At 27.6% G+C, this 13,373-nt stretch overlaps 1 protein-coding gene and 1 long non-coding RNA gene across 3 annotated transcripts in view; one reads left to right on the top strand and one right to left on the bottom strand.

Annotated features, from left to right (window-relative positions):
• LOC107451108 (optomotor-blind protein) overlaps nt 1-9,197 on the bottom strand; it is a 101,641-nt gene extending 92,444 nt beyond the window's left edge. For both annotated transcript variants that reach the window (XM_043048722.2, XM_043048724.2), the window contains exons 1-2: nt 8,621-9,197; nt 451-1,768 (exon numbers count right to left, since the gene is read on the bottom strand). In XM_043048722.2, the coding sequence (XP_042904656.1) occupies nt 451-887 (437 nt within the window). In that variant the 5' untranslated portion in view covers nt 888-1,768; nt 8,621-9,197. The remainder of the gene's footprint in view (nt 1-450; nt 1,769-8,620) is intronic.
• An 81-nt stretch (nt 9,198-9,278) lies between these two features.
• Nucleotides 9,279-13,373, top strand: part of LOC122270625 (uncharacterized) — a 71,285-nt gene continuing 67,190 nt past the window's right edge. Inside the window, exon 1 of the long non-coding RNA XR_006225917.2 lies at nt 9,279-9,450. This is a non-coding gene — a long non-coding RNA (uncharacterized lncRNA). The remainder of the gene's footprint in view (nt 9,451-13,373) is intronic.

Here is a 13,373-nt window from a genome sequence, read left to right as displayed (position 1 = left end):
AATGGCTAAAAAATAAATAAAAACAATTTTAATTATTTATTAATATCGATTGATATCTATTATGTATTCATAACAAACGATTTTAATTTTAATGAAAATGTGTTATTTTCATAGAAAAAAAAACCCGAAAGGAATTATTTAATAAACGATTTTAAATGTCTACGGGAACTATATTCTAAATTATCGATTCATTTTTAGGATATGCATAATTACCACCATACACTAACAATGATGTGCATTGATAATATATAGTTATTCATAAATAATTGGATATATCAGTTTTTAGGTATATTTGTGTCGATATTAAATGTTTGTAAGCTCTGTTCGAATATGTTTTTCTTTCTTTCTCCCTTTTTTTTAAAATCCTCTTTGTTTTTATGCATGTAAAGATTCGCTGATTGAAGGCCGAATCAGTGAAAATCACCTAAATCAGTAAAAAGGTTCTCTTACCTTCCTGATTTGGTGATGACCATTTCAGTTCCAAGAGCATGAAACTTATCCCATAAGTCCTTGGCCTCGAGGGTCACTTTAGGGTCATCTTGGACACCATCATCCTCTGGTTCCAGAGTCCTTAAGGGCCTTAGATGAGGTGCAGCCCCGCCAGCCGCGTGGGCCGCTAACACATCTTCCGCAGTAAGATGATGGTGCGCCCCAGCACCCACAGGCGGTTTTGGAAAAAGGGCCGGCGGCGGATAACAAGCCGCGGCTGCGGCCGCCGCCAAGGCCGGATTAAAGTTCTGCAGGGCCGCAGACAGGTAATGCGGCTGTGTAAGTATTGAGTTCATACTAAAGTCCGTTTGGTGTGGGTGTCGAGCCGCCGCGGCCGGGGGCAGCAAGAACGGATGATAGGCCATCCCCGGACCGAAGTCGGCGGATTCGAATCGCATGGGGGGGTCGTCGCCGAAAAACACCCCGTTCACTTTTGAGTTTCGACGGGAAGAGAAGAGAGGAGAGCTGGAATTCGGCGACGGCTTTGGCACGATCGGCGTGTGAAAGTGGCGCAGCGCCGCTGTGGACTTTGGCACGCCGGGGACAGTGCCGCTCTTGATTGGCTATTTGGGCGAAGCGAGCCAATGAGAGTTCATTTCGGCGCTATCTTCAGCGCGGGGGAACTGGACGCTTTGGAAACGGCAGGCGCCTCAACTCCACACCAAGGATGCTTTGGGGGATCTTCTTCCTCCTCCTCTCCCTCTACTCCTCTTCTTTTCTCTTCGTTCCTTCTCTTTCGAATTATTGATGGATATCTATATTCTAAATATTAGGCGCTCTCCTCAAATCGTTTGACAACGATTAAAGCGTGGATAGGTTTGAGGGGAATTTAATATGCGATAGTTTCTTTTCTTCTTGAAATTTCATTCTTTTTTTTTATTCCTTCTTTCTTTTTCTGTTTAGTTAAGCAGTTTGAGATATATTTTTTGCGCTATATCGCATTTCTCAATGTCGTTTGATGAAAATATTTCCTTTAATGGGGAAAGTTGACGCAATTTCGTCAATTGTTTATATGAAGTGTTTCTCTTTTAAATTTTCTTCCCCTTTTTTTTCACCGTTACTTTTAGAGGTGTTTTATTTTTCCTGTAAGGCGAATTTCTTTTTATTTATTCTTTTACCGATATCTTCTTCAGTAAAGATATAGGAATTATCGCTAAAAGTCTATTTATAGTTATAATTGTTTACTTATATATTTTATTAGCATTGTCTCCACACTTGATAAAAATCACAATCCACACAATTTCGTAGAAATTTTTTTTTGACAGAACGTGAATCCTACCTGAAAAGAAAATGAAGAACATAAATATAAATTATGATATTTATTAATATCAATATTTAATAAATTTATTTATTTATAAATATTTTATTTATTTAGTTATTATTATTATTATTTCTTATAATCGAGTGCTTCGTGAAGAACCAATCAATTATATAATTTTAATAGTTTTATTTAATTTTGTTTAGCATTGTTACGAATAAATATATATATATATTTAAGGTAAAACATCATTTCTTGTTATTTTTAAGCTTAAAATTAAAAACAGAGAGTAATTTATATATATATGATTTAGATTATTAGAATATTAAAAAAAAATTAATTTATTCATTGTTCTATATCGTTTGACGCCCGGTGGCTGAGCGGTAGCGCTTCGCGCTGTCGTGCCACAGGTCCCTGGTTCGATCCTCGGGCCGGGCAAGGTTGACTCAGCCTTTCATCCCTTCAGTGGGTCGATAAATGAGTACCAAGCATGCTTGGGAGCTAAACACTGGGGGTTCCGCGTTCGGCTGACCACCTGACCGGAACATCTGCACTTGCACCCCAGAGCCCAAGGTCAAGAAAACTGAGATGGGCACAGTAGGCCTTGGCCCTCTATGGGCTGTCGCGCCACTGAGTTTAGTTTAGTTCTATATCGTTTATTTATTCACCTTCATTTTTTTCTTATATTCCTTTCCCTTCGTTTTACTTTTAATTTATTTATTTTTTAACTGGGATGTTTTTGAAAAGTCGTTAAAAGAAGGATTTCAACAGTTTTGCCACTTATTTTTAAACATAGTTATTATTTTAAGCACTTTTTAAACTTAATTATTATTATATAAATCTGAAAATAATTTAAATTAATTCAATTGAGATTAAAAAAATTATTAAAGTATAATTTATTCATTATTTTTTTCCTTTTTTTATTTTCATTTCTTTGCTTTCTTTTTTTATTTTCATTTATTTATTTTATTTTTTGACTTTCCTTTACTTATTTGTTTAACTATTTTCGATTCAAATCTAGTTTTTTTTTGTGAAAAGACATTAAATAAATCATTTTAATAGCTTTACAAATTCTTTTAAAACAATACTATAATCATATATATAATTTTTAAAATGAAACACTATTATTATGTAACTTTTAAACATATTTGGGAATATCAATTCTGATGCTTTTCGGGAAGTGGATTAAAAAAACGTATTTGAATAAATGATTTAAAGATATGAAAAGTATTTTTTGTGAATTTAAAAGATATTTATCCTTATATTTCTGATGAAAAAAAAGTATGCAAAAAATTAAAATCCGCAATTGTTCTTAAGAACGAATACAGAACACTTATTTTTTCTGCGCTGCGTGTAAAGTGGCAAACAAAGACAGATTCTCATATTCCTTAAATTCGAATTTCGAAATTCTTTTTTTTTTTTATCATTAATGATGTTTCATCTACTTTATACCTTCTTAAAGAATTTAAGTAATATTTTTTCAATTGTTGTCATTTAGTAATTTAATAAGTTTTTAAAAATAATAATAATAATAATAAACAATATATTTTGCTGTTACTCCACTTCAGCATCCAAGTAGCAAAATTAAAAAAAAAGTACTTAATTAACTAATGAAAGAAAGTAAGAAATGGAGAAAAAAAAATTAAACTACTTTTGATTCTAATATACAGATTATTAAAAAAAATCTAGTAAATAATAGAACAATGAAATATGTCATTATTATTAGTAGTAGCACCATAAATAAATAACTATATACTTTTACATTTTTAAAAAGTATTCATAAACTACGTAACACTTTCAATTTTAAAAATTATTGCAGGTGATATAATATTTTTTATTATTAACAATATCAATATCTTAGGATTCAATTGGAATTCAAAAAATTCGAATTGAAAGTTTCTAAAAGGTCTAAGAGAGAAAAAAAATCGGGAATGTACGTTAAGAAAAATTTAATTCCAAAAAAAAAAAAAATCATAAGTGTAACTTCAGAAAATCATATATGTTTATAGAAATAGTATATGAAGCATACTTTTTATTTTCATATAATATGAGAACAAAAATTTTTTTTTTACTTAATAATATTGAAAGGGAAAAAAGCGCTTTTTAAAAACGATTTAATAAAACAAACTGTTTTAAATTATTTTAAGTTTGTAATAAATATTTGGTATAAACTGTTATCTTTCCACTCAAGACTAAATAACCAAATTGAAATTTTGCGTAAAAAAATATGATTTTAAATTTTGTGAACCTTAACTTTTAAAGCTTAAGTCATGAAATTATTTAAACGAAATTATTGGAAAGTATAGCAGTAAGGAGACCCTTTTTACGAAATTTTCTTTTAATATTTAATTTAAATCATATTCGGTCAAAACTTAATATAAAATTTTCATAAATTAAGCCAAAAGAAAAAATAAAGACACGTACATCCCATTTTATAAGTGTGCATAATACCTTTTTTAAGAATTTATTGAAATATTTGTGGAGATTTTAAAAACATAATCTATTATCCTAAGATATTGCCGAAGTATATAACAATTCAGATTTTAATATCTGGTTGACTTTTTTGAAGAGGATTTCAATGTATATTTTATTTAAATTCCTATCAATGCATAGTTATCACAAAATATCCTTTAACTTAAAAACACGTTCCCTATATAATTTCCATTCCTCATTTTTTGCTTAATTTTGCTCATTTTTATTTTTTAAAGCAATAAAAAAGGCATAATAGTCACAATAAAATAAAGCGTGCAAATGTATAAAGCTTGCAATATTTTTGGAAATATTATCGTGAATGCTATTTCTTACGATAAATATCAAGTACATATACAAAAATATTGAATATTGACCACGATAAATGTCAAATACGTTAATGTCGTGAAAGTTGGATGAAAAACGATAATAATCGAATAGAATAGTATCATAATCAACGTCGACAGATAAACATCGAATAAGACAGTAGGAATAGTATTATCAACAGTTACAGAATTCGATATTTTCAAAATTGTTGCTAGATTTCTTTTAGACAACCAAAATATTGACAAAATAATGCAAAATTTTGTAAACTAATAAATTTTAAAAAATCATGATGTATCATGAAATATTGATATTTTTCAGTTATTTTAAGTAAATGAAATTATGACAAGATGTGAGTTAATAATTCGTACCTATCAGTAAATTCAAGTTTGTAATTATTATCGGTACATTTTTTAAGTTTTAATTAATCTTTTTACAAAAACTTAATTTGCGATTGTATTAAGAAAGCAATGAGCGTTTAAAAGAGAAAATATCAATTTTTGAAACGTTCTTCACGAGTAGCACAAAAATAAATAAATTAAATTAAACAAAGAAATGCAATTTTTAATTAATATGGAATTGTTAACGGAATTGGGTAATAATCATATAAAATTGGCAAAATAAAAAATTTAAAAAATAGCGTAAATTGCGTAAATAATGCTGTTATATTGCGTGTATGTTTTTTTTTTAAAAAAATATCTTTACAGTGAAGTTATTAAATTAATTCTAATCAATTAACAAACGCGAAAAAAAGTAATTAATAATTATAAAAAAAACATATATATAGCAGCGAAAAAGGTAATCAAAAAATGTGACTAAATGCTCTGTAAATAGGGCTGCCAACTTTTTACGCTATTTGTAAAAATGTAGCTACGTTTATGTTTCAATGTTAATATTTTTCATTCATTTAAACTTACTTTCTACACCAGTACACATAAATGATTTAAAAGTTCATATGCAACAAAACTGCGTTCCAGCTTTTACTTGGTGAGGCTTATAAAATATTGGCAAAATTACCAAAAACTCTGAAAGCTTTGATTTTTAAATGTATTGATATACTCTATAAAATATTTCGCACAAAGCGCTGTATTTTGCAGGTCTGTGGAAAAAATTTGGTTTATCTGAATATCTAAAATGGTAGCAACTACTTCTTTTTATAATGTATTGATAACTATATTAATTAATCAAAATATAATTTTTGATCATTAAGAAAGATCTTTATCTGTATAACTAGATATAGAAAATTATATATAAAAATAAATAGAAATGTATGTATAGCACAACCATTAATGAATAGCAAAATCTGATGATGTGTTGTCTATTAAAATACGCATTTTATATCAGTTGATAATATAATTAAATTCTATTCTAATCAACGTATAGCATATTTTTATTTTAACAAGATTACGTTTTTTTTTCCAAGTCCGTGTTTCTTTCTGCGTGGCTGCCAACTTTCTACGCTTTGTGGGAAGATATTTTCAAGTGGCAGCAAAGTTTATGATTTGATGTAAGATTGTTTGTTTAGTAAATTTGATTTAAAGTAATTTTCCTCCCACTAAGTGTGAATGATTCAAACTTTCATGTAAAAACCTACTTAGTTTTCTCGTGCTACTAACTACGAGCTAGTTCTAACTAGCTCGTAGTTAGTACTAGCTTTTAAAATGTTCGCAAAACTAACCAAAATTTTGAAAGCTTTAATTTTGGACTCCTAAATTTATTTAGCAAAAAGCGTAGTAGTTGGCTAACCTGCTTCTGGAATCGAAAGTATTAACATTTTGATTTAACCAATACGTTAACTTAAAATATCTAACTATTATTTAATTAATACATAGAATATTTATTTATTTTATTTATGTATTTAGAATGTAATTCAAGTTGAAGTTAGATACAGTTTTATTTCATCTCATCACAAAATCAAACTTAAAATAATTATGTCAATATTTAAAAAAAAATTTTTTTTTCTCTCTATATTAATGTAAATAATAATAATTTTCGAATCAATTATAATTTTCAAAATAAAAGTTTGAGTTGCGAGGTACTTGAGTTGCGAGTACCACTTTCAATACTAAGTAAAAAACAATATCATTTTTTTGTAATGATTTAGATAGTAACGTACTAAAGGCACAGTATACGACCCTTGTAAGCTAAATAACCAAAGTTATCATATATAAGTATGCAAATTAATTAAATCATTTTTATATAACTTCAATGAATACCACGAAAAGAACTCATCTTCGTAAGCAAATTAGCAGAGGCAAACATTTATCCTTTTTATAAATTATTTTTATCTTTTACACTAGTAATGTTGATATTTTGATTTAAAAAGATTTTTTCTACCATTTCCTTTTAAATACTAGATACTAAATACTAGAAATATTTAGAGCTTAACTGTGTTATTTTGGTTTATTTATAAAAAAATTAATTTTTTTAAAAAATATTTATTTATTTTAATCTTTTTGTTCTTATTTTGTATTTTCGTTTCCTTTTTTTTTTCTTCGACTGGGACTTCTTTTACCAATTATGAACAGCAATGGTTTCAATATCTTACTACAATTTTTTAATTCATTATCTTAGTTACTGGAAGTATTTAAGCTCTACTTCGCTATATTATAAAGTTTTTTTTTTCCGCCTTCCATTACTTTTTTTTTTCTTTTTTCCTTCTTTCTTTTAAATTCCGATCTTTTGTTTCGTTTCTTTTTTTTTTTTTTAACTTCGAACAATCAGTACATGTATCTCTAAATTTATTTCTTACATGCAAGTAATATAACTGCCAATTATATATTTTTAATTTAATATCTTCCAGTTTTAAAAATGTTTAAAGCTGCTAAAAATACACGTTTTTTTATTTTTATTTAATTTATTATTATTATTTTTTATTTTTAAGATTTAATATTATTCAGTTGTTTTTCTACTTAATATACCAGGCGTACATTAATAACAAAATTATTGTTTCTCTTTGAAGTTAATATGTAATATCAGTCAATATTAATACTGTATTAATACTCGTTGATATTATCTAGAATGTTACNGCTAAAAATACACGTTTTTTTATTTTTATTTAATTTATTATTATTATTTTTTATTTTTAAGATTTAATATTATTCAGTTGTTTTTCTACTTAATATACCAGGCGTACATTAATAACAAAATTATTGTTTCTGTTTGAAGTTAATATGTAATATCATATACATATGTAACATTCTAGATAATATCAACGAGTATTAATACAGTATTTAATTACAGATTATTAAATTAAATTTTAAAAATTGTCCAGCCATTTAAATTTAATTTGTTCAATGTTAAAAAATTATTATCAAATTTAAAAATTTTTCTAATGGTAGTCAAAAAAGTAATATAAAGAAGTGGTAAGTTTTTTTTGCCTATAAATTTTTCAACAATACTCCGCTTTGAAACAAACTAATGTAAAATTTAATGAAAATTTTGCGATGGTTAAAGAAATTATAAGGAAGGCCTTCAATAAAAAAAATAGAGCTTTTAGCGATCAAATTAATTCCAAATATTTCTTGTGTCGTTCAAAATCTTTAAAATAATTTTTTTTTTAATTTCCTTAATTTTTTATTTTTGGTCAATTTTTGAAAGTAAATTTTTGAATTTAAATAAGAATTCATTACACTTTTAAAAATTATTGAAAAAGCACATTTTAAAGATTTTTTTCGAAAAATTAGCGGCATATTAAATCAATATTGCCATGAAATAACAATTTAAATTTTAGGAAAGGAACACTAAAAGTACTGAAATTATATAAAATAATTTGTAATTTAAATATACTTGTTTGTAATTATAATTATTTTAAATATAAATAATTATAAATGTTATTTATAATCAATTATATTTAAAATAATCTTTATTTTTGCTAGTTAATGGAACATAATTTTTTTTAAATTTCTTCTTGTTTTTTAAATGAATGCAAAAAATTCAAAATGTGCTTTTTCAAAAATATATAAATTTCATTAAATTATAAAAACTATATGAATATATCTTATTTACACGTCTTTATCACAGAATAAATTAAATAATAATTTTTCTAATATTTAATCATCAATAAATAAATTTACTCACTTATATTAAAAGAACACCATCCTTTTTGATGATTTACAGAGAGAAACAATCAAATCGAATAACTGGACAGTCGAACAGCTCAGCCGAACGACAACAATTGACGAATGTCCAAAACTGGACACGTTATGTTCCTGTCAAACAACTCTAAATGAATGTAGGCGGAGAAGATATGATGCATCTTCTAACATCAGAGCGCCGATCATTCGAGAGTCATTAAACTTAAAATCAACTTTGAAAATTTGGCGCCGACACGCGAGAAACAAAACGCCAATAACGCACCACTGAATCTCTCTGCAACCCTAGAAGAAATCGCACTCACTGGCAAAAAAAGAAAAAATAACCTTAATCTTAGCGATAAATAAAAACGAACACAACTAGTCCTTTGTGCTCTAAGACTGAATAAAACTTTTCCAAGATTTCCACACAGGGGAGGTTCAAAGAGAAAAAAAATAAAAAAAACTCTGAAAGAAAAACTTATCTAAAAAAAACTGAAAGCGGAATTCGCGCAAAGTTCGGACACCAAAGCCGACACAACTGTCGCCGTAAGGGGTGGGATGTATCGCTAGTCCCGCCTTCTTGAGTGACGCTCACAGGCACCTCCGCCAACCGCATCGCGCCGGAAGCGCTATAACAAGACACTTAGTTCTTGACTACTATTGCCATCTAGCGGGTAAAGATGAAGATATTTTTCTAAATATTCATTCCTCAGATTTGACAAGAAATACGAACGGCGAAACACGAAATTAATTTGAATACTATTTCTTCGAATTAATTAATTTTTAGTATATTAATCAAGACTATCAAGTTTAAATCAAGGGAAATCAAAAAAAGTAAGTTGTTTGAAATGGCTAGTATTTTTATATTTGAAAATTCATAATATGGATGCTAAATTCGTTTTTTTAATTAATGTTTTTTTTCTTTTTTTAAATTAAACTATAGAATAAATTTATAATTTTCCTTCTCTGATTCGTGTGGTTTTATGAACTAACTTTTTATTTACAGACTTTTTAAAGTAGGTCCTTTATATTCATAAAAAAATTATGCAGAAATTTATTCTATATTTTAATCCAGTGGTGAGCGAATTTTGCTCCGCGGAACCCTAGGGTTCCACGGAAGAGTATGAAAGAGTTCTGTGAGTTAGCATTTTTTAAAACCAGTGATGAGTTTTGAAACCTCCAATTAAATTTTCATCCAACCTGTAATTCAATATTTATTTAATCTTTCATTTGCCCTTATGAAAATCTTTCAAGTAATATGCCAATGACATGGAAATGGCATTTTTTTTTAACGAAAATAGTTTTTAATAACAAAATATTGAATAAGTTATGAAAAGAATAAGCATTTCTAATAAATTGCATTATTATTTTCTTTAGTGCTTTTTAAATCAAAATCTTAATTTTTTTTTTATAAAGAAATATATTTCCTAGTAACTATTTTCAACGTTCATAGCAGTTCTTTAAAGTTTTCATCTTGAAGTAAATTATGATAAGGCTTATTTTATTTATTTTCAAATTATTTATTTTCATATTATTTATTTTCAAATTATTTATATACATCAAAAAGGAATTCAGAACTAAACTAGATACAGCACAAGAACTACAAATTTAACTTTTGGACATAAAACCTAATTTAAGATTATTAATGATAAAAAATCTCCATTCGTCCAATTAAATATTTTAAAAATAGTATTTGTTAGGTTATAACGTACACAAATTACTTTAATGAACTTAATTTATATAGTCGGGGTTCCACCAAAAAAAGTTGATTATTTAGAGCTCCATGGCCGAAAAAAAATTGGGAACCCCTGGTTTAATTTATAGTTCTATTATTCAATGTTAACATTTATAGTCACAAATTTATAATATTAGTGAATATAAATACTTTGTTTCTTAGAAATAAAAAATTTTTCTCGATATATTTTTGTCCATCTCCTGTATATCTATTGTTTGGTTCATGACGCTATTAGTGTGCCATAAAATATATATTTTGGAGACCTGGAAAAATTTCACTGTACTCAAAGTTGTCACATTGTATACCGCATTTTAAAATGTGGACTTTTTAGGACATTTCACATACTGCAAATAACTTTGCCATTTACCATGACTGGGCACCCTGGTAAGTTCAGAACAAAAAGTTACGAAAACACTTGTCTCTTAGCCGAGGAGACAATTATCTATAGTGTTTGGTTCTGGAGTTTACCGATGAGATAAAAGTTGTATTTTAAGACCTAAACTAGTCACCAAAACAATAGACTTAAAAAAAATTATTCTAATTTAAAGAGTAAGAGTTATTACTTTTATTTTTGAAATTTATAACTAAATTTGATGATTGTTGATCTATCTTAATGCAAGGATATTAATTGGGATGAATGCGTAGCAGATGAGTAAAATAGTAGTAGTAATAAGAATTACTGCTATTTTTAATATTAAAAGTAAAGACTGATGATGGTTAATATTTTTTACTATAAAATATTTTACACACTAAGAGCAAAGAATCACATGAATGTTTAGATTTGCTGTAATAGCAGGTTGGCTACAGTTTGGGTGAAAACAAAAATGTTGGATTCAAACTGTTTCTTTATAGAATTATTATTAGGCGAAATAATGATGATTTTGCTTATTTTATCTACCCCTACTTAATTTAAAATAAAAATGATTTCTTAAATAAAGTAGAGGTAAATATAATAAGCAAAAGCATTATTATTCCGCCTAATAATATTGAATCCTAGATTCTCATACCTGCCAACTTTCACTCTTTCCGAGAATGGATTTTCAGAGTGGTTGTAAAAACAATAAACGAAAAATAATCTGACTCAAAAATATATTTATAGTTTGATCCCGTTGAAATTCGCTTGCTCAAGGATAATTATGCTTATATATATTTATTGTAATTATTTATCTGTAGTGGTGGTCAAACTCATTTATAATTATTATTATAATTCAAAAAGTTAATTGGAATAACCTGAGTATTGCTACCACTTTAAATATGAAACTAAAATCTTCCAGAAAATCCGGAAGAGTTGGCAGGTAATTTATTTTTCTTTCTTTTTTATACCGAAACTCTAACCTTCCTGCTATTTCAGCAAATCTGAACATTCATATGATTCTTCGTTTTCAGCTTATAAAAATTTTACAGTAAAATATGTTATTTACCATCAGTCTTTACACTACATTTTAGAAATAGCAGTAATTCTTACTACTACAATTATTTTACTCATCTGCTTGGTACTCATCCTAATTAATATCTTTCCATTAAAAAAGTTTAACAATCATCAAATTTTGATATAAATTTTTTTAAATAAAGAAGTAATTCTCATTCTTTGAATTAAAATAATAAAAAAAATTTCTAAATTTAATATTTTGGTGACTAGATTGCGTCTTCGTAATTTTTTCTCTCCCTCATCTCTTGATTTCATCTGATTGAATCACTTTCGTCATTGCTTACTAAATTTCTGTTAAAATCCAGCTTGCACAAAGGGTTAGATTTTAACCTGATTGGTGCATAATGGTTAATATGTTCATTTTACACCAAGGGTTTCCGCGGTCTTTGAAATTTTTTGTAGTGGTAATAAAGTAATTTTAATGCTAGAAGATATTTATTAATTTACTATACCACTTCGTCGTTAAGTAGTTTAGAAGCTGGAATTTTCATGCATATATACTTTCTTTGGAAAAAAAATTTTGGTAGTCGTTATGCAGAAATTAAATTATTGACATTAGAATAGTTTTAGTTACCACTTTTAAAAATTTACAAGCCCCGCCAGAACCCTGTTACGTAGCTGCCAACTCTTCCGGTTTTCCCGGAAGACTTTGTGATATTTAAAGTGCTAGCGAAATTCATGTTATTTCCCTAAAATTTTTGAATTATAATAATAATTTTAAATCAGTTTGACCACCACTACATATAAATAATTACAACAAATATATAAAAGCATATTAGTCCTAACGATAGCGAATTTCAACCTGATCAAAGTATAAATTTATTTTTGAGGAGGACAGTTTTTCGGTAATTGTTTTACTACCACTTTGAAAATCCATCCTCGAAAAAAGTGAATGTTGGCAGGTATGCTGTTAGAGTGAGAAATTTTTTTCCCTCTCTTGGCTACCGTTTTAATGCTATTAAAACCTATACCCAACTATAAAAATTAGATCTTCAACTCAATATTGCATATTAGTGAGCATGGATTATCTTCAATTTTTAGATTACTGCTCATATCTAATTAACTTTTCTAGCACTTTATACGTTTTTAGCTATTCATTAGAAATTAAATAAGTGCTTTCAAAAAACACTATGTCATAAAAGTATATGACACTGAGTCACATGAAGCAGGAGGAGTAGTTCGAGAACTGAAGCAGTATAATTTTATGCAAGAGGTATTCCCCTATTTATGTTACCACTTTTTTATTTTTCTCCGCATTGTCATAACCCTGACTGTGGACCATTCTTGTGTGTTTATCTTAGATGTAAAAGATTAATTTCCCTCATGGCCATTAGACCAATACTCACGTACGCATCATGGGTGAAAGCCCTTATATAGCAAGACGGAAAAGAGAAAAACCTGGTACGTAAAACATTTCATTCCAGCATTTTTTCCGAAAAAAATGAAATATCTGTAACTATCAAGATTTCTTTTATAATTCTGGCATATATATAAAACTGCTTCTTTTCCAAGATAAAGTAGATATTGTTGAAAAATTTAAAAAAAGAATAAGTAAACTCCTCCCCAAAACTAGCTATAACTGAAATGGTTTTA

Source organism: Parasteatoda tepidariorum, chromosome 6 (genome assembly GCF_043381705.1).
Source record: "Parasteatoda tepidariorum isolate YZ-2023 chromosome 6, CAS_Ptep_4.0, whole genome shotgun sequence".
Classification (NCBI taxonomy): domain Eukaryota; kingdom Metazoa; phylum Arthropoda; class Arachnida; order Araneae; family Theridiidae; genus Parasteatoda; species Parasteatoda tepidariorum.
Note: the sequence above shows the minus strand (reverse complement) of the source record. Positions and strands in the feature narration are given on the sequence as shown.